This window comes from Salvelinus alpinus, chromosome 28 (assembly GCF_045679555.1).
Source record: "Salvelinus alpinus chromosome 28, SLU_Salpinus.1, whole genome shotgun sequence".
In the NCBI taxonomy this organism is placed as follows: Eukaryota; Metazoa; Chordata; class Actinopteri; order Salmoniformes; family Salmonidae; genus Salvelinus; species Salvelinus alpinus.
In genome coordinates this window covers 34,908,788-34,935,520 of record NC_092113.1, presented here as the reverse complement: position 1 = coordinate 34,935,520, position 26,733 = coordinate 34,908,788, and the positions used below count along the sequence as shown (strand labels likewise).

At 44.8% G+C, this 26,733-nt stretch overlaps 1 protein-coding gene across 4 annotated transcripts in view; it reads left to right on the top strand.

Moving 5' to 3' along the window:
- Positions 1-23,958, top strand: part of LOC139558026 (polypeptide N-acetylgalactosaminyltransferase 6-like) — a 41,013-nt gene extending 17,055 nt beyond the window's left edge. For 2 of the 4 annotated variants that reach the window (XM_071373438.1, XM_071373437.1), the window contains exons 5-12: positions 6,866-7,015; positions 11,180-11,414; positions 12,216-12,333; positions 13,779-13,979; positions 14,727-14,858; positions 14,986-15,087; positions 15,309-15,467; positions 22,866-23,958. In XM_071373438.1, coding sequence (XP_071229539.1) covers positions 6,866-7,015; positions 11,180-11,414; positions 12,216-12,333; positions 13,779-13,979; positions 14,727-14,858; positions 14,986-15,087; positions 15,309-15,467; positions 22,866-22,979 — 1,211 coding nt within the window. In that variant the 3' untranslated portion in view covers positions 22,980-23,958. Of the gene's footprint in view, positions 1-6,865; positions 7,016-11,179; positions 11,415-12,215; positions 12,334-13,778; positions 13,980-14,358; positions 14,651-14,726; positions 14,859-14,985; positions 15,088-15,308; positions 15,468-22,865 lie in introns of those variants that run through there. The other 2 variants (XM_071373439.1, XM_071373440.1) reach the window with 2 other exon arrangements.
- The last annotated feature ends 2,775 nt before the right edge of the window (positions 23,959-26,733 follow it).

Here is a 26,733-nt window from a genome sequence, read left to right as displayed (position 1 = left end):
TTTTACATTTAAGTCATTTAGCAGACGCTCTTATCCAGAGCGACTTACAAATTGGTGCATTCACCTTATGACATCCAGTGGAACAGCCACTTTACAATAGTGCATCTAAATCTTTTAAGGGGGGGGGGGTGAGAAGGATTACTTTATCCTATCCTAGGTATTCCTTAAAGAGGTGGGGTTTCAGGTGTCTCCGGAAGGTGGTGATTGACTCCGCTGTCCTGGCGTCGTGAGGGAGTTTGTTCCACCATTGGGGGGCCAGAGCAGCGAACAGTTTTGACTGGGCTGAGCGGGAACTGTACTTCCTCAGTGGTAGGGAGGCGAGCAGGCCAGAGGTGGATGAACGCAGTGCCCTTGTTTGGGTGTAGGGCCTGATCAGAGCCTGGAGGTACTGAGGTGCCGTTCCCCTCACAGCTCCGTAGGCAAGCACCATGGTCTTGTAGCGGATGCGAGCTTCAACTGGAAGCCAGTGGAGAGAGCGGAGGAGCGGGGTGACGTGAGAGAACTTGGGAAGGTTGAACACCAGACGGGCTGCGGCGTTCTGGATGAGTTGTAGGGGTTTAATGGCACAGGCAGGGAGCCCAGCCAACAGCGAGTTGCAGTAATCCAGACGGGAGATGACAAGTGCCTGGATTAGGACCTGCGCCGCTTCCTGTGTGAGGCAGGGTCGTACTCTGCGGATGTTGTAGAGCATGAACCTACAGGAACGGGCCACCGCCTTGATGTTAGTTGAGAACGACAGGGTGTTGTCCAGGATCACGCCAAGGTTCTTAGCGCTCTGGGAGGAGGACACAATGGAGTTGTCAACCGTGATGGCGAGATCATGGAACGGGCAGTCCTTCCCCGGGAGGAAGAGCAGCTCCGTCTTGCCGAGGTTCAGCTTGAGGTGGTGATCCGTCATCCACACTGATATGTCTGCCAGACATGCAGAGATGCGATTCGCCACCTGGTCATCAGAAGGGGGAAAGGAGAAGATTAGTTGTGTGTCGTCTGCATAGCAATGATAGGAGAGACCATGTGAGGTTATGACAGAGCCAAGTGACTTGGTGTATAGCGAGAATAGGAGAGGGCCTAGAACAGAGCCCTGGGGGACACCAGTGGTGAGAGCACGTGGTGAGGAGACAGATTCTCGCCACGCCACCTGGTAGGAGCGACCTGTCAGGTAGGACGCAATCCAAGCGTGGGCCGCGCCGGAGATGCCCAACTCGGAGAGGGTGGAGAGGAGGATCTGATGGTTCACAGTATCGAAGGCAGCCGATAGGTCTAGAAGGATGAGAGCAGAGGAGAGAGAGTTAGCTTTAGCAGTGCGGAGCGCCTCCGTGATACAGAGAAGAGCAGTCTCAGTTGAATGACTAGTCTTGAAACCTGACTGATTTGGATCAAGAAGGTCATTCTGAGAGAGATAGCGGGAGAGCTGGCCAAGGACGGCACGTTCAAGAGTTTTGGAGAGAAAAGAAAGAAGGGATACTGGTCTGTAGTTGTTGACATCGGAGGGATCGAGTGTAGGTTTTTTCAGAAGGGGTGCAACTCTCGCTCTCTTGAAGACGGAAGGGACGTAGCCAGCGGTCAGGGATGAGTTGATGAGCGAGGTGAGGTAAGGGAGAAGGTCTCCGGAAATGGTCTGGAGAAGAGAGGAGGGGATAGGGTCAAGCGGGCAGGTTGTTGGGCGGCCGGCCGTCACAAGACGCGAGATTTCATCTGGAGAGAGAGGGGAGAAAGAGGTCAGAGCACAGGGTAGGGCAGTGTGAGCAGAACCAGCGGTGTCGTTTGACTTAGCAAACGAGGATCGGATGTCGTCGACCTTCTTTTCAAAATGGTTGACGAAGTCATCTGCAGAGAGGGAGGAGGGGGGGGGAGGGGGAGGAGGATTCAGGAGGGAGGAGAAGGTGGCAAAGAGCTTCCTAGGGTTAGAGGCAGATGCTTGGAATTTAGAGTGGTAGAAAGTGGCTTTAGCAGCAGAGACAGAAGAGGAAAATGTAGAGAGGAGGGAGTGAAAGGATGCCAGGTCCGCAGGGAGGCGAGTTTTCCTCCATTTCCGCTCGGCTGCCCGGAGCCCTGTTCTGTGAGCTCGCAATGAGTCGTCGAGCCACGGAGCGGGAGGGGAGGACCGAGCCGGCCTGGAGGATAGGGGACATAGAGAGTCAAAGGATGCAGAAAGGGAGGAGAGGAGGGTTGAGGAGGCAGAATCAGGAGATAGGTTGGAGAAGGTTTGAGCAGAGGGAAGAGATGATAGGATGGAAGAGGAGAGGGTAGCGGGGGAGAGAGAGCGAAGGTTGGGACGGCGCGATACCATCCGAGTAGGGGCAGTGTGGGAAGTGTTGGATGAGAGCGAGAGGGAAAAGGATACAAGGTAGTGGTCGGAGACTTGGAGGGGAGTTGCAATGAGGTTAGTGGAAGAACAGCATCTAGTAAAGATGAGGTCGAGCGTATTGCCTGCCTTGTGAGTAGGGGGGGAAGGTGAGAGGGTGAGGTCAAAAGAGGAGAGGAGTGGAAAGAAGGAGGCAGAGAGGAATGAGTCAAAGGTAGACGTGGGGAGGTTAAAGTCGCCCAGAACTGTGAGAGGTGAGCCGTCCTCAGGAAAGGAGCTAATCAAGGCATCGAGCTCATTGATGAACTCTCCGAGGGAACCTGGAGGGCGATAAATGATAAGGATGTTAAGCTTGAAAGGGCTGGTAACTGTGACAGCATGGAATTCAAAGGAGGCGATAGACAGATGGGTAAGGGGAGAAAGAGAGAATGACCACTTGGGAGAGATGAGGATCCCGGTGCCACCACCCCGCTGACCAGAAGCTCTCGGGGTGTGCGAGAACACGTGGGCGGACGAAGAGAGAGCAGTAGGAGTAGCAGTGTTATCTGTGGTGATCCATGTTTCCGTCAGTGCCAAGAAGTCGAGGGACTGGAGGGAGGCATAGGCTGAGATGAACTCTGCCTTGTTGGCCGCAGATCGGCAGTTCCAGAGGCTACCGGAGACCTGGAACTCCACGTGGGTCGTGCGCGCTGGGACCACCAGATTAGGGTGGCCGCGGCCACGCGGTGTGGAGCGTTTGTATGGTCTGTGCAGAGAGGAGAGAACAGGGATAGACAGACACATAGTTGACAGGCTACAGAAGAGACTACGCTAATGCAAAGGAGATTGGAGTGGCAAGTGGACTACGCGTCTCGAATGTTCAGAAAGTTAAGCTTACGTAGCAAGAATCTTATTGACTAAAATGATTAAGATGATACAGTACTGCTGAAGTAGGCTAGCTGGCAGTGGCTGCGTTGTTGACTTTGTAGGCTAGCTGGCAGTGGCTGCGTTGTTGACACTACACTAATCAAGTCGTTCCGTTGAGTGTAATAGTTTCTACAGTGCTGCTATTCGGGGGCTAGCTGGCTAGCTAGCAGTGTTGATTACGTTACGTTGCGTTAAAAGAACGACAATAGCTGGCTAGCTAACCTAGAAAATCGCTCTAGACTACACAATTATCTTTGATACAAAGACGGCTATGTAGCTAGCTATGTAGCTAGCTACGATCAAACAAATCAAACCGTTGTACTGTAATGAAATGAAATGAAAATGTGATACTACCTGTGGAGCGAAGCGGAATGCGACCGGGTTGTTGAGTGCGGAAGTTCTATTCGGTAGACGTTGGCTAGCTGTTGGCTAGCTAGCAGTGTCTCCTACGTTAAGGACGACAAATAGCTGGCTAGCTAACCTCTGTAAATTAAGATAATCACTCTAAAACGACACACTCTAAACTACACAATTATCTTGGATACGAAGACAGCAAAGACAACTATGTAGCTAGCTAACACTACACTAATCAAGTCGTTCAGTTGAGTGTAATAGTTGCTACAGTGCTGTCTAAATGCCATCACATTTAGACAGCATGTGGTTACAGTCCTATGCCATCACATTTAGACAGCATGTGGTTACAGTCCTATGCCATCACATTTAGACAGCATGTGGTTACAGTCCTATGCCATCACATTTAGACGGCATGTGGTTACAGTCCTATGCCATCAGTTAGACAGCATGTGGTTACAGTCCTATGCCATCAGTTAGACAGCATGTGGTTACAGTCCTATGCCATCACATTTAGACAGCATGTGGTTACAGTCCTATGCCATCAGTTAGACAGCATGTGGTTACAGTCCTATGCCATCAGTTAGACAGCATGTGGTTACAGTCCTATGCCATCACATTTAGACAGCATGTGGTTACAGTCCTATGCCATCAGTTAGACAGCATGTGGTTACAGTCCTATGCCATCACAGTTAGACAGCATGTGGTTACAGTCCTATGCCATCACAGTTAGACAGCATGTGGTTACAGTCCTATGCCATCACATTTAGACAGCATGTGGTTACAGTCCTATGCCATCACATTTAGACAGCATGTGGTTACAGTCCTATGCCATCACATTTAGACAGCATGTGGTTACAGTCCTATGCCATCACATTTAGACAGCATGTGGTTACAGTCCTATGCCATCACATTTAGACGGCATGTGGTTACAGTCCTATGCCATCACAGTTAGACAGCATGTGGTTACAGTCCTATGCCATCACATTTAGACAGCATGTGGTTACAGTCCTATGCCATCACAGTTAGACAGCATGTGGTTACAGTCCTATGAACACACCCCTGCTCTCTGTCAGTTCCCTAGAGATGCTGTTCTAATGCTGTGTTCATAACATCTTGTAAATCCGTAAATACAAGCATACGACCGGGAAAAAATCACTTGAATGCCCCTCTAACCTGTGGAAAATACGTCTATCATGCCTGAACTCAGATTTCTCCCACATGCTGAACTCTGACGTCACATACAGTACTAAGGAAATGACCTCGAACAGCTTTTTCGGCAATAAACAACAACAAAACATTATAAAAATGGATCTATTAATATGGTTTTTGAACACTATAATTTGTTTACGAGCATGATAGCTGTACTTTTAGTTTATGTTTGTCGCTAGAGGTCGACCGATTAATCGGAATGGCCGATTAATTAGGGCCGGTTTCAAGTTTTCATAACAATCGGAAATCGGTAATTTTGGACGCCGAATTTTGCCGATTTTATTATTATAATTTTTTTTTACACCTTTATTTAACTAGGCAAGTCAGTTAAGAACAAATTCTTATTTTCAATGACGGCCTAGGAACGGTGGGTTAACTGCCTTGTTCAGGAGCAGAACGGCAGATGTTTACCTTGTCCGCTCAGGGATTCAATCTTGCAACCTTACGGTTAACTAGTCCAACGCTCTAGCCACCTGCCTCACGAGGAGCCCACCTGTTACGCGAATGCAGTAAGAAGCCAAGGTAAGTTGCTAGCTAGCATTAAACTTATCTTATAAAAAACAATCAATCAATCATAATCACTAGTTATAACTACACATGGTTGATGATATTACTAGTTTATCTAGCGTGTCCTGCGTTGCATATAATCGATGCAGTGCGCATTCGCGAAAGAGGACTGTCGTTGCTCCAACGTGTACCTAACCATAAACATCAATGCCTTTCTTAAAATCAATACACAGAAGTATATATTTTTAAACCTGCATATTTAGCTAAAAGAAATCCAGGTTAGCAGGCAATATTAACCAGGTGAAATTGTGTCACTTCTCTTGCGTGAATTTTACGTAATTATAGCATAACATTGAAGGTTGTGCAATGCAACAGGAATATTTAGACTTATGGATGCCACCCGTTAGATAAAATACGGAACGGTTCCGTATTTCACTGAAAGAATAAACGTTTTGTTTTCGAGATGATAGTTTCTGGATTCGACCATATTAATGACCTAAGGCTCGTATTTCTGTGTGTTATTATGTTATAATTAAGTCTATGATTTGATAGAGCAGTCTGACTGAGCGATGGTAGGCAGCAGCACGCTCGTAAGCATTCATTCAAACAGCACTTTCGTGCGTTTTGCCCACAGCTCTTCGCAATGCTTCAAGCATTGCGATGTTTATGACTTCAAGCCTATCAACTCCCGAGATTAGGCTGGTGTAACCGATGTGAAATGGCTAGCTAGTTAGCGGGGTGCGCTCTAATAGCGTTTCAAAGGTCACTCGCTCTGAGACTTGGAGTAGTTGTTCCCTTTGCTCTGCATGGGTAACGCTGCTTCGAGGGTGGCTGTTGTCGATGTGTTCCTGGTTCGAGCCCAGGTAGCGGCGAGGAGAGGGATGGAAGCTGAACTGTTACACTGGCAATACTAAAGTGCCTATAAGAACATCCAAAAGTCAAAGGTATATGAAATACAAACCGTATAGAGAGAAATAGTCCTATAATTCCTATAATAACTACAACCTAAAACTTCTTACCTGGGAATATTGAAGACTCATGTTAAAAGGAACCACCAGCTTTCATATGTTCTCATGTTCTGAGCAAGGAACTTAAACGTTAGCTTTCTTACATGGCACATATTGCACTTTTACTTTCTTCTCCAACACTTTGTTTTTGCATTATTTACACCAAATTGAACATGTTTCATTATTTGAGGCTAAATTTATTTTATTGATTTTTATATTAAGTTAAAATAAGTGTTCATTCAGTATTGTTGTAATTGTCATTATTACAAATAAAAAGAAAGAAATGGCCGATTAATCGGTATCGGCTTTTTGGCCCTCCAATAATCGGTATCGGTATCGGCGTTGAAAAATCATAATCGGTCGACCTCTAGTTGACGCAGCTTGATTGCCGTTTCGCCAATAGGCGTTTTCAACGAGTTCAAAGCATGTGAACGCACATTCCCATTTTACAAGTAGTATTTTGTGTTTCCCACTTTGTTATGAACGCAGCATTAACCTCCTGTCATTAACCCCCATGCTCCAGACCACCTGAAGAAAATAATTTAATATCAGGTATGTGTTTCCTTCTTCCAACCAGAGCACCTGGGGACTCGGCTGGATGAGTATGTGAAACAGCTGAATATAGTGAAGGTGGTGAGACAGCAGGAGAGGAAGGGCCTGATCACAGCCAGGCTCCTGGGGGCCAGGGGGGCACTGGGACAAACACTCACCTTCCTGGACGCACACTGTGAGTAGTGATGGTTGGATGAATGAATGAATGCTGGGGGGCCCATTGAGAGAGACTCACCTTCCTGGACGCACACTGTGAGTAGTGATGGTTGGATGAATGAATGAATGCTGGGGGGCCCATTGAGAGAGACTCACCTTCCTGGACGCACACTGTGAGTAGTGATGGTTGGATGAATGAATGAATGCTGGGGGGCCCATTGAGAGAGACTCACCTTCCTGGACGCACACTATGATTAGTGATGGATGAATGAATGAATGAATGCTGGGAGGCCCAGGGACAGACACTCTCCTTCCTGGATGCACACTGTGACTAGCTACTGTATATGCAAGAGTTGGCATGGTTTCAAATCGAGCCACGACCTCCTCATCCTACCTAGGTAGAGGGGGTAAAATGGAAGGATAGATGGAGGGGTTAAAATGGAAGGATAGGTGGAGGGGGTAAAATGGAAGGATAGGTGGAGGGGGTAAAATGGAAGGATAGATGTAGGGGGTAAAATGGAAGGATGGGTGGAAGGGGTAAAATGGAAGGATAAGTGGAGGGGGTAAAATGGAAGGATAGATGTAGGGGGTAAAATGGAAGGATAGGTGGAGGGGGTAAAATGGTACCCATTAGATCAATCCATTTACGACCATTGTACTAGATCTAGGTATTTGTTTAAATGTTTAGTACAGATAAACTACCTATAATCTAATAACTGAGTTTATAAACTACTTTTAAACCCTATATAAATCATGTTATGTATATATTATTGTAAAGTGTTAAAGGTATGTGGTAGATTTTCTAATGTGTTAATGTTTGTACCAAGAAGTTGCCCCGCTGTCTGCCTGTGATATTTATATTGAGTTCTTTAAAGCAGTGTTTCCCAGTCCTGGTCCTGGGAACTCAAAGGGGTGCACATTATAGTTGTTGACCTCGCAACTAATACACCTGATTGAGATCATCAAATTGATGCCTGATGACTTGATTAGTGTCATGAAGTGTGTTAGCACTAGGGCAAAACCAGAAATGTTGGGAAAAAGACCCAATGCAGAAGTTTTTATATCAAATAATTTGGGTAACAATGAATTACCTTACTGTAAAAGATTTCCATTAAAATAGGCAAAAATAGCTTTTTAGCAAAAACGTGGTCTGAGTGGAAGGGGGAAAAACTAGCTGTTATTGGCTGAGAGGTTTGGTAGTCTTTTTATTGGCAGAGAGGTTTGGTAGTCTTTTTATTATTGGTCTATTAACCAATTTACTGCAAAGTGATGTCACTATGGAAAGTTGAACCTCCCGACCACACAAACCTTCTGATTTAAAAGTTCCTGTGTAGATGAGTATTTTCAACCAGAAACTATCAGGAAAGAACACTGATTTAAAAAAAATAGTGGTTAGTGGCCTTAGGTCACGACTAGTCGGTTTGTCTCAGTTAGATGTCCGTTGTAGATTGGGGTTCTCTTAGTAGTCAACAGTTGAAACCTGTTCTTCAGGTTACCCTGCTAGAACCTAGATGTGCGACACCATTCCACACACATATACTTAGAGAGATGTAAAGTGGAGTGATGAAGGGCTATAAATTCAGATACAAGGTGATAAAGGCATTGCATGGATATATATACAGTATATATATATACACTGTGGCCAGTTCATTAGGTAGTACCAGGTCAGACCCCCTAGCCTGAATACTTCGGTGCATGAAACATTGCTCAATTGGTATCAAGGGACCTAACGTGTGCCAGGAAAACATTCCCCACACCAGTACACCACTGCCACCAGGCTGTACCGTTGACACCAGGCAGGATTGGGGAATGAACTCATGCTGATTACACCAAATCCTGACTCTGCCATCAGCATGACGCAACAGGAACCGGGATTCTTTGGACCAGGCAAACTTTTTCCACTCCTCAATTGTCCAGTGTTGGTGATTGCGTGCCCACTGGAGCTGCTGCTTCTTGTTTTTGGTAGCAGTGGAACCCAGTGTGGTCGTCTGCTGCAATAGCCCATCCATGACAAGGAACAACAAGTTGTGCATTCCGGGATGCCGTTCTGCACACCACTGTTTGTGGCCTGCTTGTTAGCTTGCACGATTCTTGGTATTCTCCTTTGACATCTCATCAACGAGCTGTTTTCGCCCACAGGACTGCCGCTGACTGCATGTTTTGTTTGTCGCACCAGTCTTGGAGACGCAGCCCGTGATTGGAGAGCAGAAGACAAGGGACACATTGGAGGATAGAATAGGTATTGTTTTGCCCTGCGTGAAAAGCCCAGGAGGCCGGCTGTTTCTGAGATACTGGAACCGGCGAGCCTGGCACTGACGATCATACAGTACCATGCTCAAAGTTGCTTAGGTCACTTGTTGTGCCCATTCTAAAGTTCAATCGAATAGTAACTGAATGGCCCGACGCCTGTCTGGCTGCTATATATAGCAAGTCGTGGTCACGTGACTCACTGTCTGTAGGAGCGAAACATTTTTGTAAACGTGTACATAATAAAGTGGCCACTGAATTTATGAAACGTATACAAATACATACACAAATACTGTGAATTATCAGGGTCATCCTGTAAAGGGGTCTGAGGCCAGAGGGGTATCCTACGAAGCAGGTTTGAGAAGTTAGCAAGGTAACTTGTAGCCTAGCGGTTAGCCTAGCGGTTAGAGCTTTTTGCCAGTAACCGAAAGGTGGCTAATTTGAATCACCGAGCCGACAAGGTGAAAAATCTGTCTGTGCCCTTGAGCAAGGCACTTAATCCTAATTTCTCTGGATAAGAGCATCTGCTAAATGACTAACATGTATAAATGTAAAAAATTGGTCAACTTGGGATAACTGGTCATACGAAAGTGGCTCAGCTTTTAGCCAGGTAACTTTCTATGGCAACGAATCCTTCACAACTAACCTGCTCCGGGGCAGGCTAACTCACGGCTAAACTTCCCTGAATTAAATTAATGAGCCTGTAACGCCCTGACCATAGAGAGCTGTTTATTCTCTATGTTGGTTAGGTCGGGGTGTGATTTAAGGGTGGGTTATCTAGGGGAATTGGTATGTCTATGTTGGCCTGGTGTGGTTTCCAATCAGAGGCAGCTGTTTATCGTTGTCTCTGATTGGGGATCATATTTAGGTAGCCATTTCCCTATTGTACTTTGTGGGATCTTGTCTAGGTATAGTTGCCTGTGAGCACTACTCTGAGCTTCACGTTTCGTTTGTTCGTTTTATTGTTTTTTTGTTCTTTAAGTTTCTCTTCCAAATAAAGAGGATGGAAACATACCACGCTGCATCTTGGTCCACTCCTTATAACGATCATGACAGAGCCATGTATTGAGGACCAATGAAATCAGATTCCCTCCCTCTTGCAAAGATTGCATCATCATCCCCTTCATTTGAGGAAGACTGCAGATTTAAAATATTTTATAAATGACATGTTTTTTGTTGTTGTTGTGATAAAACATTTTAATATATCACAATACACATTTAGTAATGACCGGATGTATTTTAAACTTCACACAATGTAACACTTTTGTATGACTTAATAAAAAATGATTGACGAGAGTGGGGGAGAAAAGGTGGTTTTACATTGAAAAGCACACCAAAGACTGCATTAACCATATGTAAATTAACCATATGTAATCAAATAAAGAGGGCACTTCTAAAAGCCTGTTTCACACCAAGGCCTGCTGAGTTTGCCCGAAAACTGTCATTTCATTTTGATTTCGGCACAAATGAAAATGTAGCACTGACTCGCCCAATGGATTGATGCTTCAGCGTTGTCTCAATGACGAGTTCTGCATTAGACTAACCATGTACAACATGCACATGCAACGTTACACAACATTCAAATAGAAAAGTAGTGTGTCAAGAGTGTATATGATGTTCTGTCATGTAGAATTGGAAATGGAGTCAGCTTCATTCATAACATCTCTATCTGCAATGTTCCACAGCGTTTGTCAGCTGAACCTCCTTTTTGTACTTTGTTTGTTGTAAAAAAAATAAAAAAAATAAAAAAATCTAGTTACTGAACACTACCCTCCTCTCACCCTCCTCTCCCCTCCTCTCACCCTCCTCTCACCTCCTCTGACCCTCCTCTCACCCTCATCTCCCCTTTCTCACCCTCCTCTCACCCTCCCCTCCCCTCCTCTCACCCTCCTCTCACCCTCCTCTCACCTCCTCTCACCCTCCTCTCCCCTCCCAGGTGAGTGTTTCCATGGCTGGCTGGAGCCCCTGCTTGCTCGTATCGTAGAGGAGCCCACGGCCGTGGTCAGCCCAGAGATCACCACCATCAACCTGAATAACTTTGCCTTCAAAAAGCCTGTAGCCACCGCTAAGGCCCAGAACAGAGGGAACTTTGACTGGAGCCTCACCTTCGGCTGGGAGGGCATCCCCGAGCAGGAGAGGAACAGACGCAAAGACGAGACCTACCCCGTCAAGTAAGGGCTAGGGACCCACCAAACATAATTTACATCATTTATTTAATTGACCCTTTATTTAACCACCTGCATAGTGATGTTAATGAAAAGCTCACAATTCAGCATGTATAGTAACTTCAATATTACAGTAACATATTACACAACATTATCTCATGCTTTCAAACAGCGTTAATAAAGTGGAATATATCAAATATTTAGTCTAAAACAGCCATGTACATGGAGTGTACAAAACATTATGAACACCTGCTCTTTCCATGACATAGAATGACCAAGTGAAGCCAGATGAAAGCTATGGTCACTTGTTAAATCCACTTCAATCGGTGTAGGTGAAAGGGAGAAGATGGGTTAAATCAATATTTTTAAGCCTAGAGACAATTGAGACATGGATTGTGTATTTGTGCCATTCAGACGGTGAATGGGCAAGACAAAAGATATAAGTTCCTTTTGAACTGGGTATTGTAGTTGGTGAGAGGCACACTGGGGGGGGGGGGGGGGGGACTGCAATGCTGCTGAGTTTGTATCAAGAATGGTCCAGCACCCAAAAGACATCCAGCAAACTTGACACAACTGTGGGAAGCATTGGAGTCAACATGGGCAGGCATCCCTGTGGAATGCTTTCAACACCTTGTAGAGTCCATGCCCTGATGAATTGAGGCTGTTCTGAGGGCAAAAGAGGGGGGGTGCAACTCAATATTAGGAAGGCGTTCTTAATGTTTTGTACACTCGGTGTAATACAATATTATCTCATGCTTTTGCATTGCATTGACACCATTTGTCACCTCTACGGGTCTGTTCCTTCAGAACTCCAACGTTTGCCGGTGGGCTCTTCTCCATCTCCAAGAAGTATTTTGAACACATTGGGACGTACGATGACAAGATGGAGATCTGGGGGGGTGAGAATGTGGAGATGTCCTTTAGGGTTAGTTTCCCCTCTGCCCTTTCCTCTAACAGCGTTAATGAAGTGGAATTTATCAAGAACTTCAGCAAGTCTAAAACACTGCGATATATATATATAGAGAGTTTAGTCATTATGCTTTCTTAACGACATTCTGTTTCTGTTTATTATTACCTCAATTTAATTGGTTGAATGGTGTCATGTGACCTCAATGTTGTATATGGCTCTGGTCTGAAATAATCTCCCTTGTTTCTACAAATCTCCCACCTTAATTGCACATGTTGGAGTGATTGAAATGACATGTACTGTAATGTGTAAATGGTGTGAGCATGTGTATCTGCAATGGGAAATTCCAGGTGAAGGAAAAATGACATCAGTCATAGGTAGTCAATCAATGTGGTTTATTACAAGTTGCAACCGGGAGACACCACCCAGCACAGAAGCAAAGGAAATGTCTAACTGGCCTCTTGGAGACAGGCACTTAATATCCTAATCAGACATACAGCACCAAATGTTCTGTAAACACCAGCCCCAGAGGCTTCTGGGAAGTCAAAACAGAAAGACAGTGGCTGCATTCCAAACACTTAACAGACATACCCTCTCCCCTTAGCCCTCAAATTAAGTGGACACTTCTGATGATGTATCCTGACGTCTGACGAGTATATACTTGCATGGCGAGGGAGGAAGGAATGAATTTTAAATGGACCGCCCTTGCCCAGAAATTCGTCCCTCGTTCGTCCTGCGACAATTGTGTTTTCAGCTACTGGTAGCATGTGGGTGCTTTATATGCGCTACAGTCAATTATGATTGCATGTCTACTTATATTAACTATATAATTATTGATATATGCCTACTGTATGATAGCTAGCAAATTAATTAGATAACTAACGTTAGCCTGCCTAGTTACTTCTGAAGAAGGAAAATGTTTTATTTCTACAAGTTCCAAAAGCTAACCAAACAAAAACATAATTACTTTTACGAGATGTGTTTGTGCATTAGTAGCCCAATTTCTAACTTATTTACATTTGTTTTTACTTACACTTGTATGTTGACTCCATATTGACATTGAAGTTTTAAGTTTTGGCTGACTTTTCTTAGCGGATGTATAGTTATGGGGTGTTTCAGGCCCTGAAGTGAACATAATTGTACACTCGCAAACTCCATTAAAAACAAGGGCTGAGGGGCTTACTTTGCTCCCTTGCTTGGCTAATCATTTGGACCGACAACAAATATGGCCGCGGGGATTCCCCCAAGGGCATAAGGCGAGGGTAAGTGGGCGAGGGTGTGTCTTTTTATGAATTTGAAACGCAGCCAGTGACCTTGTCAGCTGCTACAGGATCAGTGTCGTCATCAATACAATTAGCAAATAATCGGTGTGTCCTTGGTCATTGTACCTCCAGTGACAAGGCAGGTCACTAAGTTATTCAGCTAACTGTTATCAACTTTCTGACACCACTCCCCTCCCGCAGGTGTGGCAGTGTGGGGGCCAGCTGGAGATCATTCCGTGTTCTGTGGTTGGTCACGTGTTCCGTACCAAGTCCCCCCACACCTTCCCTAAAGGCACTGAGGTCATCACACGGAACCAGGTACGATTAGCCGAGGTCTGGATGGACGACTACAAACGCATCTACTACCGACGCAACAGCAACGCTGCCAAGATGGCCAAAGAGGTATGTGCTCAGTCAACTGCAAGAGTCCTACACTGTACTGCTAGATGTAGTTAAGTACATGGCATGTTTTCAATTACTCCCAAGTTTCATAATACTATTAGATAATCTTGTTTTGACAGATTTGGTCATCTCACATTCGCTCGACACAAAAGGAAGCTCTTAATCAAGGCTCACTGTAAGCCAACACACTACTGTGCATAATGTGTGTCTGCACATACCGGAATCTGTTTATAAGATATTAATATGCAAATTGCATCTGGAGCAGGCTGAAATACAAGTTCTTATGAGTGGCTATATATGATATATGGGGTTAAAGTTAACTATCAGTGCACAGGATTGAAGTTTTTCTCACTCATTTCCACTCCTCTGTCTGTTACAGAATGGGTTTGGTGACATCTCAGAGCATGTGAATCTTTGTTTTACAGAAAGGGTTTGGTGACATCTCAGAGCATGTGCATCTTTGTTTTACAGAAAGGGTTTGGTGACATCTCAGAGCATGTGAATCTTTGTTTTACAGAAAGGGTTTGGTGACATCTCAGAGCATGTGAATGTTTGTTTTACAGAAAGGGTTTGGTGACATCTCAGAGCATGTGAATCTTTGTTTTACAGAAAGGGTTTGGTGACATCTCAGAGCATGTGCATCTTTGTTTTACAGAAAGGGTTTGGTGACATCTCAGAGCATGTGCATCTTTGTTTTACAGAAAGGGTTTGGTGACATCTCAGAGCGTGTGAATCTTTGTTTTACAGAAAGGGTTTGGTGACATCTCAGAGCGTGTGAATCTGAGGGAGAGCCTGCATTGTAAGAACTTCACCTGGTATTTGAATAATATCTACCCCGAGATGTTCGTACCAGACCTCACCCCAACCAAGTTTGGAGCGGTAAGTCTCGTTCCCAAATCCCTTCAGGTGTACACAAACACACTCACTCACAGTAGTCGTTTTCCGTTGTGCCTTAGGGACAGCAGTGCATGTTTATTTGCTGTGTTGATATCGTGTGTGTGTGCAGATTAAGAACTCTGGCACTCAGAGCTGTCTGGATGTAGGAGAAAACAACCAAGGAGGAAAGCCACTGATCATGTACACCTGCCACAACATGGGGGGCAATCAGGTACTGTACTGTGGTTGTGTGGTAGATGCTGACTCAGTATTGACTCTCATTGAATTGGATGATGTCTCTTTTGGAACAAGTAGGCTTAATGTATTCAAGGCTTAATGTACCCTTATCATAAAGACTTTATACATTCTCTGTAAGCCTTCAGATGGTTTAAAAAGGACCCAGTGTTATAAGGAAAGTTCCTCAGTCTTTGTATCTCTTCTCTGTCACCCCAGTACTTTGAGTATACATCCCATAAGGAGCTGCGTCACAACATAGGGAAGCAGCTGTGTCTGCAGGCCAACCCCCAGCCAGACCAGGTTAAGATAGAGCTCTGTACACTGAAGGGTCACGGGACCAGCGTGGCGCCACAACAGGAGTGGGTCTTTACAGAGGTAAGGAAAATGACGTGGACAAGCATGCATACACGCACACTCACACACAGTGCCTTCAAAGTATTATACTTTTCTACTAAAAGGGCATTATCATCATTTTCACATTCACAGTACTATTCCAATCTCATAGTGTGAAAATATATACACAGTGCCTTCAGAAAGTATTCACACCCCTTGACTTTTTCTGCATTTTGTTGTTACAGCCTGAATTTTACATTTGAGATTTTGTCACTGGCCTACACACAACACCTCATAACATTATTCAACCACAAGATTTGGTTTTTCCAAGATTTAAAAATAATAATAATTTAAACAGACATTGGATGTCCCTTTGAGCATGGTGAAGTTATTAATGACACTTTGGATGGTGTATCAATACACCCAGTCACTACAAAGTTACAGGCGTCCTTCCTAACTCAGTTGTCAGAGAGGAAGGAAACCACTCAGGGATTTCACCATGAAGCCAATAGTGACTTTAAAACAGTTACAGAGTTTAATGACTGTGATATGAGAACTGAGGATGGATCATAACATTGTAGTTACTCAACAATACTAACCTTGAAAAGGAAGCCTGTACAGAAATAAAATTTTACAAAACACGCATCTTATTTGCAGCAAGGCACTAAAGTAATGTATACACACACACACACACACACACACACACACACACACACACACACACACACACACACACACACACACACACACACACACACACACACACACACACACACACACACACACACACACACACACAGAGTGCCTTCAGAAACTATTCATACGGCTTGACTTATTCCACATTTTGTTGTGTTACAGCTTGAATTCTCACCCATCCACACACAAATCTCCATAATGATAAAGTAAAACATGTTTTTAGAAATGTTAGCAAATGTATTGAAAAGGAAATGCAGAAATTTAATATACGTAAGTACTCATACCCGAGTCAATACTTTGTAGAAGCACCTTTGGCAGTGATTACAGCTGTGAGTCTTTCTAAGTAAATCTCTAAGAGCTTTCCACAACTGGATTGTTCAATATTTGCCCAATATTCTTTTCAAAATTCTTCACGCTCTGTCAAATCGGTTGTTGATCATCGCTGGACAACCATGTTCAGGTATTACCATAGATTTTCAGGACAGTACCAGTCAAAAGTTTGGATAATAGAATAAAAGTGAAGACATCAAAACTATGAAATAACATATGGAATCATGTAAACTCAGCAAAAGAAGAAACGTTCTCTCACTGTCAACTGCGTTTATCTTCAGCAAACTTAACATGTGTAAATATTTGTATGAACATAACAAGATTCAACAACTGAAACATAAACTGAACAAGTTCCACAGACATGTGACTAACAGAAATGGAATAATGTGTCCCTGAACAAAGGGGCGGTCAAAATCAAAAGTAACAGTCAGTATCTGGTGTGGCCACCAGCTGCATTAAGTACTGCAGGGCATCTCCTCCTCATAGACTGCACCAGATTTGCCAGTTCTTGCTGTGAGATGTTACCCCACTTTTCCACCAAGGCACCTGCAAGTTCCCGGACATTTCTGGGGGGAATGGCCCTAGCCCTCACCCTCCGATCCAACAGGTCCCAGACGTGCTCAATAGGATTGAGATCCGGGCTCTTTGCTGGCCATGGCAGAACACTGACATTCCCATCTTGCAGGAAATCACACACAGAACGAGCAGTGTGCCTGGTGGCATTGTCATGCTGGAGGGTCATGTCAGGATGAGCCTGCAGGAAGGGTACCACATGAGGGAGGAGGATGTCTTCCCTGTAACGCACAACTTTGAGATTGCCTTCAATAACAACAAGCTCAGTCCGATGATGCTGTGACACACTGCCCCAAACCATGATGGACCCTCCACCTCCAAATCAATCCCGCTCCAGAGTACAGGCCTCGGTGTAACGCTCATTCCTCAATCTGACCATCACCCCTGGTGAGACAAAACCGTGACTCGTCAGTGAAGAGCACTTTTTGCCAGTCCTGTCTGGTCCAACGATGGTGGGTTTGTGCCCATAGGTGACGTTGTTGCCAGTGATGTCTGGTGAGGACCTACCTTACAACAGGCTTACAAGCCCTCAGTGCTGTCTCTCTCAGCCAATTGTGGACAGTCTGAGCACTGATGGAAGGATTGTGCGTTCCTGGTGTAACTCAGGCAGTTGTTGTTGCCATCCTGTACCTGTCCCGCAGGTGTGATGTTCGGATGTACCGATCCTGTGCAGGTGTTGTTACACGTGGTTTGCCACTGCGAGGACGATCAGCTGTCCACCCTGTAGCGCTGTCTTAGGCGTCTCACAGTACAGACATTGCAATTTATTGCTCTGGCCACATCTGCAGTCCTCCTGCCTCCTTGCAGCATGCCTAAGGCACGTTCACGCAGATGAGCAGGGACCCTGGGCATCTTTCTTTTGGTGTTTTTCAGAGTCAGTAGAAAGGTCTCTTTCGTGTCCTAAGTTTTCATAACTGTGACCTTAATTGCCTACTTGTAAGCTTAATTGTAAGCTGTTAGTGTCCTAACGACCATTCCACAGGTGCATTCATTAATTGTTTATGTTTCATTGAACATGCATGGGAAACAGTGTTTAAACCCTTTAAATCAAATCAAATCAAATCAAATTTTATTAGTCACATACACATGGTTAGCAGATGTTAATGCGAGTGTAGCGAAATGCTTGTGCTTCTAGTTCCGACAATGCAGTAATAACCAACAAGTAATCTAACCTAACAATTCCACAACTACTACCTTATACACACACACAAGTGTAAAGGGATAAAGAATATGTACATAAAGATATATGAATGAGTGGTGGTACAGAACGGCATGGCAAGATGCAGTAGATGGTATAGAGTACGGTATATACATATGAGATGAGTACTGTAGGGTATGTAAACATAAAGTGGCATAGTTTAAAGTGGCTAGTGGTACATGTATTACATAAAGATGGCAAGATGCAGTAGATGATATAGAGTACAGTATATACATATGAGATGGGTAATGTAGGGTATGTAAACATTATATTAAGTGGCATTGTTTAAAGTGGCTAGTGGTACATTTTTACATAATTTCCATCAATTCCCATTTTTAAAGTGGCTGGAGTTGAGTCAGTATGTTGGCAGCGGCCGCTAAATGTTAGTGGTGGCTGTTTAACAGTCTGATGGCCTTGAGATAGAAGCTGTTTTTCAGTCTCTCGGTCCCTGCTTTGATGCACCTGTACTGACCTCGCCTTCTGGATGATAGCGGGGTGAACAGGCAGTGGCTTGGGTGGTTGTTGTCCTTGATGATCTTTATGGCCTTCCTGTGACATCGGGTGGTGTAGGTGTCCTGGAGGGCAGGTAGTTTGCCCCCGGTGGTGCGTTCTGCAGACCTCACTACCCTCTGGAGAGCCTTACGGTTGTGGGCGGAGCAGTTGCCGTACCAGGCGGTGATACAGCCCGACAGGATGCTCTCGATTGTGCATCTGTAGAAGTTTGTGAGTGCTTTTGGTGACAAGCCGAATTTCTTCAGCCTCCTGAGGTTGAAGAGGCGCTGCTGCGCCTTCTTCACAACGCTGTCTGTGTGGGTGGACCAATTCAGTTTGTCCGTGATGTGTACACCGAGGAACTTAAAACTTTCCACCTTCTCCACTACTGACCCGTCGATGTGGATAGGGGGGTGCTCCCTCTGCTGTTTCCTGAAGTCCACAATCATCTCCTTTGTTTTGTTGACGTTGAGTGTGAGGTTATTTTCCTGACACCACACTCCGAGGGCCCTCACCTCCTCCCTGTAGGCCGTCTCGTCGTTGTTGGTAATCAAGCCTACCACTGTAGTGTCGTCCGCAAACTTGATGATTGAGTTGGAGGCGTGCATGGCCACGCAGTCGTGGGTGAACAGGGAGTACAGGAGAGGGCTCAGAACGCACCCTTGTGGGGCCCCAGTGTTGAGGATCAGCGGGGTGGAGATGTTGTTACCTACCCTCACCACCTGGGGGCGGCCCGTCAGGAAGTCCAGGACCCAGTTGCACAGGGCGGGGTCGAGACCCAGGGTCTCAAGCTTGATGACGAGTTTGGAGGGTACTATGGTGTTAAATGCTGAGCTGTAATCGATGAACAGCATTCTCACATGGGTATTCCTCTTGTCCAGATGGGTTAGGGCAGTGTGCAGTGTGGTTGCGATTGCGTCGTCTGTGGACCTATTGGGTCGGTAAGCAAATTGGAGTGGGTCTAGGGTGTCCGGTAGGGTGGAGGTGATATGGTCCTTGACTAGTCTCTCAAAGCACTTCATGATGACGGAAGTGAGTGCTACGGGGCGGTAGTCGTTTAGCTCAGTTACCTTAGCTTTCTTGGGAACAGGAACAATGGTGGCCCTCTTGAAGCATGTGGGAACAGCAGACTGGGATAAGGATTGATTGAATATGTCCGTAAACACACCAGCCAGCTGGTCTGCGCATGCTCTGAGGACGCGGCTGGGAATGCCGTCTGGGCCTGCAGCCTTGCGAGGGTTAACACGTTTAAATGTTTTACTCACCTCGGCTGCAGTGAAGGAGAGCCCGCAGGTTTTGGTAGGGGGCCGTGTCAGTGGCACTGTATTGTCCTCAAAGCGGGCAAAAAAGTTGTTTAGCCTGTCTGGGAGCAAGACATCCTGGTCCGCGACGGGGCTGGTTTTCTTTTTGTAATCCGTGATTGACTGTAGACCCTGCCACATTCCTCTTGTGTCTGAGCTGTTGAATTGCGACTCGATTTTGTCTCTGTACTGGGACTTAGCCTGTTTGATTGCCTTGCGGAGAGAATAGCTACACTGTTTGTATTCGGTCATGCTTCCGGTCACCTTGCCCTGGTTAAAAGCAGTGGTTCGCGCTTTCAGTTTCACGCGAATGCTGCCGTCAATCCACGGTTTCTGGTTTGGGAATGTTTTAATCGTTGCTGTGGGTACGACATCGTCAATGCACTTCCTAATGAACTCGCTCACCGAATCAGCATATTCGTCAATATTGTTGTTGGACGCAATGCGGAACATATTCCAATCCGCGTGATCGAAGCAGTCTTGAAGCGTGGATTCAGATTGGTCGGACCAGCGTTGAACAGACCTGAGCGCGGGAGCTTGTTGTTTTAGTTTCTGTTTGTAGGCTGGAATCAACAAAATGGAGTCGTGGTCAGCTTTTCCGAAAGGGGGGCGGGGGAGGGCCTTATATGCGTCGCGGAAATTAGTATAACAATGATCTAGGGTTTTTCCAGCCCTGGTAGCACAATCGATATGCTGATAGAATTTAGGGAGTTTTGTTTTTAGATTAGCCTTGTTAAAATCCCCAGCTACGATGAATGCAGCCTCAGGGTGTGTGGTTTCCAGTTTACAAAGAGTCAGATAAAGTTCGTTCAGGGCCATCGATGTGTCTGCTTGGGGGGGAATATATACGGCTGTGATTATGATTGAAGAGAATTCCCTTGGTAGATAATGCGGTCGACATTTGATTGTGAGGAGTTCTAGATCAGGTGAACAGAATGACTTGAGTTCCTGTGTGTTGTTATGATGATCACACCATGTCTCGTTAATCATAAGGCATACCCCCCCGCCCCTCTTCTTACCAGAAAGATGTTTGTTTCTGTCGGCGCGATGCATGAAGAAACCAGCTGGCTGCACCGACTCCGTTAGCGTCTCTTGAGTTAGCCATGTTTCCGTGAAGCAGAGCACGTTGCAATCCCTGATGTCTCTCTGGAATGCTACCCGTGCTCGGATTTCATCAACCTTATTGTCAAGAGACTGGACATTGGCGAGTAGTATGCTAGGGAGTGGAGCGCGATGTGCCCGTCTCCGAAGCCTGACCACGAGACCGCCTCGTTTGCCCCTTTTACGGCGTCGCACAGGGTCGCCGGCTGGGATCAGATCCATTGTATTGGGTGGAAGGCAAAACACTGGATCCGTTTCGGGAAAGTCATATTCCTGGTAGGAACGATGATGAGTTGACGTTAATCGTATATTCAGTAGTTCCTCCCGACTGTATGTAATGAAACCTAAGATTACCTGGGGTACCGATGTAAGAAATAACACATAAAAAAACAAAATACTGCATATTTTCCAAGGAACTCGAAGCGAGGCGGCCATCTCTTTTCGGCGCCGGAAGCTTTACAATGAAGATCTGTGAAGTTATTTTGATTTTACGAATTATCTTTGAAAGACAGGGTTCTGAAAAAGTGACGTTTCTTTTTTTGCTGAGTTTAGTAACCCAAAAAAGTGTTAAACAAATAAAAATGTTTTATATTTGAGATTCTTCAAAGTAGCCACCCTTTGCCTTGATGACAGCTTTGCACACTTTTGGCATTCTCTCAACCACCTTCACCTGGAATGCTTTTCCAACAGTCTTCCCACATATGCTGAGCACTTGTTGGCTGCTTGTCCTTCACTATGCGGTCCAACTCATCCCAAACTATCTCAATTGGGTTGAGGTCAGGTGATTGTGGAGGCCAGGTCATCTGATGCAGCACTCCATCACTCTCCTTCTTGGTAAAATAGCCCTTACACTGCCTGGAGGTGTGTTGGGTCATTGTCTTGTTGAAAAACAAATGATAGTCCCACTAGGCGCAAATCAGATGGGATGGCGTATCGCTGCAGAAAGCTGTGGTAGCCATAAAGGTTAGGTTTACCTTGAATTCTAAATAAATAACCGACAGTGTCACAGCAAAGCACCCCCACACCATCACACCAACTCCATGCTTCACGGTGTGAACCACACCTGTGGAGATCATCCGTTCACCTACTCTGCGTCTCACAAAGACATGGCGGTTGGAACCAAAACTCTGGGTCTTCCTTTCCTGTGGCAGTCCTCATGAGAGACAGTTTCATCATAGCGCTTGTTGGTTTTTGTGACTGCACTTGAAGAAACTTTCAAAGTTCTTGAAAAATTCCATATTGACTGACTTTCATGTCTTAAAGTAATGATGGACTGTCGTTTCTCTTTGCTTATTCGAGCTGTTCTTGACATAATATGGACTTGGTCTTTTACCAAATAGGGCTATCTTCTGTATACCACCCCTACCTTGTCACAACACAACTGATTGGCTCAAACGTATTAAGAATGATCTCCTGTTAATTGAAATGCATTCCAGGTGACAACCTCAAGAAGCTGGTTGAGAGAATGCCAAGAGTGTGAAAAGCTGTCATCACGGCAAAGGGTGGCTACTTTGAAGAATCTAAAATATATTTTTATTTGTTTATCACTTTTTTTTGGTTACTACATGATTCCATATGTTACTTAATAGTTTTGATGTCTTCACTATTATTCTACAATGTAGAAAATAGTCAAAGTAAAGTAGAACCCTAAAATGAGTAGGTGTGTCCAAACTTTTGACTGGTTCTGTATCTGCCCATAGCTGCAGTACATGGTCTGACTCTGTAGTGTTAACCCTCTGCCCTCTCCAGGAGAATCTCCTCCAGAACCCAGCCAGTGGAAAATGCTTACTCCTGATAGGGAGCCAGATAGTGATGTACTACTGCAACACTGCTGATCTCAACCAGCACTGGACATTCAGTTGACCTCCCTGAACTTTAACCCCTGACCTTAACCATAATTAAAGCTTGTACTGGACCTTGACCCCTATACCAGCCCATCCACCCATAGACTCAGGGTCAAGAAGGAAGGGCCAGTGCCAGCTGAGGACAACAGGACAGGAACATATGCCACTGAGAACACAACATTGCTGACTTGAGAGGAATGAACTGGTAGAACATAGAGTACTGCCTACCTATGTGAATGAGCTCAGGATTTAACCTCTGACTGTTTGAACTATATTTATGATGGAGCCTCAGGAATGAAGGTTGAAGGGGGTCTGGTTCCTTCTCGTGGTGGGGGGGAACTGAACACTGCAGCCTGGGTTGTGTTCAGTAGGGGGAAATATTTTGAAGCAGAGTGAAACTGGGATCTCCACTCCTACCTGAACTTGTCCAATGAGAACACAGATTGACATTTTTGTTGCAAAACCTTTTGCTACGGTATACCCTACTAAACATGACCCTGAACTGGCAGGCAGCGATATGCTCTACCCAGCTAATATGGTAGGAAGATGTCCATCACTGACCACTAGGATCTTAACACCGAAGTTCCTTTTCTTTATACTCCAGATTTTAAATAATTGTTTTGTTTGTCTAATCTACACTATGTTTGTCAGGATATTAATGTAGACATTGTGAATGTTGTTGCTGTGACAATGCAAATATCTGCCAAAGGGAGAGGTGTAAAAAAAAAAAAAAAGTTTTATTTTATTTGTCATAGTAAACTGACATACTGTATGTTCCTTACAGGATATACCAGAGGTAAAGGGATATTCAAAATCATGACAAATATTCCTATTAACATATGAAGGATTGGAATGGAAATTGAATGAGTACTTTTGGGGGGTTTTAATTTAGGTTAATTCTTGATTTATTAACATGCCTTTAATAAGACTTGTGATATCAACTTTACCCATCTTTTGGCCACATTAGATGAATAAAAACAAGAAGATTGTGTATTACAGCCAGCATTTGATAACATGTCTTTCCAGCAGCGTCTACCAATGTGATACTTGGTTGGTTTCTACCAGACTGTCTCTAGCTCGTTGTGTTTTTTGTTCCTGGTTATGTACTACTTTACATATGGCACGAACTGAAAGTACTGTGTGTTCAAAATACAATACTATTAGGCAAATTATCTGGCAAGGGAACTAAGGGATGCTGAATATCATACTCTTGTGTGTGTCTGTTCCTATGTGACTTTCATACTTTTTGATTCCAGACCAACTTTTATTACGCTGGAGATATGGGCCCTGTTCTTATCAGAACCCACAAGCTGATAATACGAGACTTTTCTTTTTGTCCCAAATGGTACACCGTTCCCTATAGTGCACTACTTTTGACGAGGGCCCGTAGGGATCTGGTCAAAAGTTGTGCACTATGTAGGGAGTAGTGTGGTATTTGGAACTTATGAATTCCTACAATAATAAACCTTGTTCCGGGTGAGCTGTTGAATAGGCTAGTTAATGATAAATATATCTTTCTCTCACAATTTGCATTGCACAATATTGTTTATGCAAGGAGTGGTTTCGGACTCTTAAGGTTGTTCCTTCAATGAATTATAACTTATACAAGTTCTAAGTTAATGACCACTATGAACGTGTGTTAGACGGACTAATCTTAAGAAAGACATGTCATTTATTTGTATTTGGAAATGAAAGTTGAGTGTAGTCTAGCCTCGGCTTCAGGCTTCACAAACGAGGTGAAAGACTGTGGCTGAGGGTTGTCAAACCAGGGCCCGGTTTACCGATAGCGATGGATATTAGGCTTACGAGTGTTTTTAACGATGCATCTTTCCTACAACAGCCAAAGATGTGACATGCGTTTCCCAAAACACCACGTAGAGAGAAGGGTCACTAAGTGCGTTGTTGACGCTGGTGTTGATACTGATTGGATCGTAGGGGGTGCTGCTCTCGGGTCAGCTTTCGCCATTCAATTCTTACCTTTGAATGATATTGAAGTCAATTTCATGTTCATTTAATTGCTTTATTTTGCAATTTGTCTACAACCAAATGTTTTGCCTCAATATACACAGTTTGCAAAACATTAAAAACACCTAATTGAGTTGGCTCCCGTGTGCCCTCTAAACCGCCTCAACTCGTTGGGGGCATGGACTCTAAAAGGTGTCGAAAGCGTTCCACAGGGATACTGGCCCATGTTGACTCCCATGCTTCCCACAGTTGTTGAGTTGGCTGGATGTCCTTTGGGTGGTGAATCATTCCTGATACACATGGGAAACTGTTAAACCTGGAAAAACCCAGTAGCTTTGCAGTTCTTGACACAAACCGGTGCGCCTGGCACCTACTACCATACCCGTTCAAAGGCACTTAAATATTTTGTCTTGCCCATTTACCCTTAGAATGGCACACACACACAATCCTTGTCTCAATGCTTAAAAATCCTTCTTTAATCTGTCTTCTCCCCTTCATCTCTACACTGATTTGAAGTGGATTGAACAAGTGACATCATTAAGGGATCATAGCTTCCACCTGGTCAGTCTGTCATGGAAAGATTAGGTATCTATGTTGCGTATACTCAATATTTCATGTGTAGCCTAATGTGTGCAATGTTTAGCCAAATCTTGATTTAGTGCATTATTGTAGGGTGAGCATTAGAATAAAACGCCTCTTTTTGCAGCCATGGGTGATATCTTTCTAGGAGCTGATCCGTCGTCAGTATTGTGGCATAATTCTAATGTTAAGGTCAGATTAGAATGGAGAAAGCTGATCCGAGAGCAGTGATGCCTTTGGATCCTATCAGTATTGACATCTGCCTTGACAACGATGCACTTAGCGAACATTCTCTCTCCGTGGTGTTTTGGGAAACGCATGTTACATCTTCGGGCCTTTTGTAAGAAAGCTGCATCGTTAAAACACTCGTAAGCCTAAATCCGATCGCTATGGGTAAATCAGGCCCTGGTCTGTTGGAATGTGGAGAGGCAGCTAATGTGGGGCGTTGTCTTTCATGCCTTGCCCATGTCACATACCTTGTATCTACCCTTTTATTTTTGCACTGACAATGCACACTCACAGGGCTCTATACACACTCACAGGGCTCTACACACTCATAGGGCTCTACACACTCACAGGGCTCTACACACTCACAGGGCTCTATACACACTCACAGGGCTCTACACACTCATAGGGCTTTACACACTCACAGGGCTCTACACACTCACAGGGCTCTACACACTCATAGGACTCTACACACTCACAGGACTCTACACACTCACAGGACTCTACACACTCACAGGACTCTACACACTCACAGGACTCTACACACTCACAGGGCTCTACACATTCACAGGGCTCTACACACTCAGAGGGCTCTACACACTCAGAGGGCTCTACACACTCACAGGGCTATACACACTCACAGGGCTCTACACATTCACAGGACTCTACACACTCAGAGGGCTCTACACACTCACAGGGCTCTACACACTCACAGGACTCTACACATTCACAGGGCTCTACACACTCACAGGGCTCTACACACTCAGAGGGCTATACACACTCACAGGGCTCTACACACTCACTCACATTGACACTCCAACTCACACTCACTTTATTTGTTCACACTCGTATACAATCATCATACTCTGTTTATCATATATCCTGATGCCTAATCACCGTACCCCTATCCATATCACATTGAGACATTCTTCCTTTGCAACAATAGGTGGCAGCATTGCCTTGGTGAATATTTCTGCTATGCAACGATGACAGTTACAATTTGA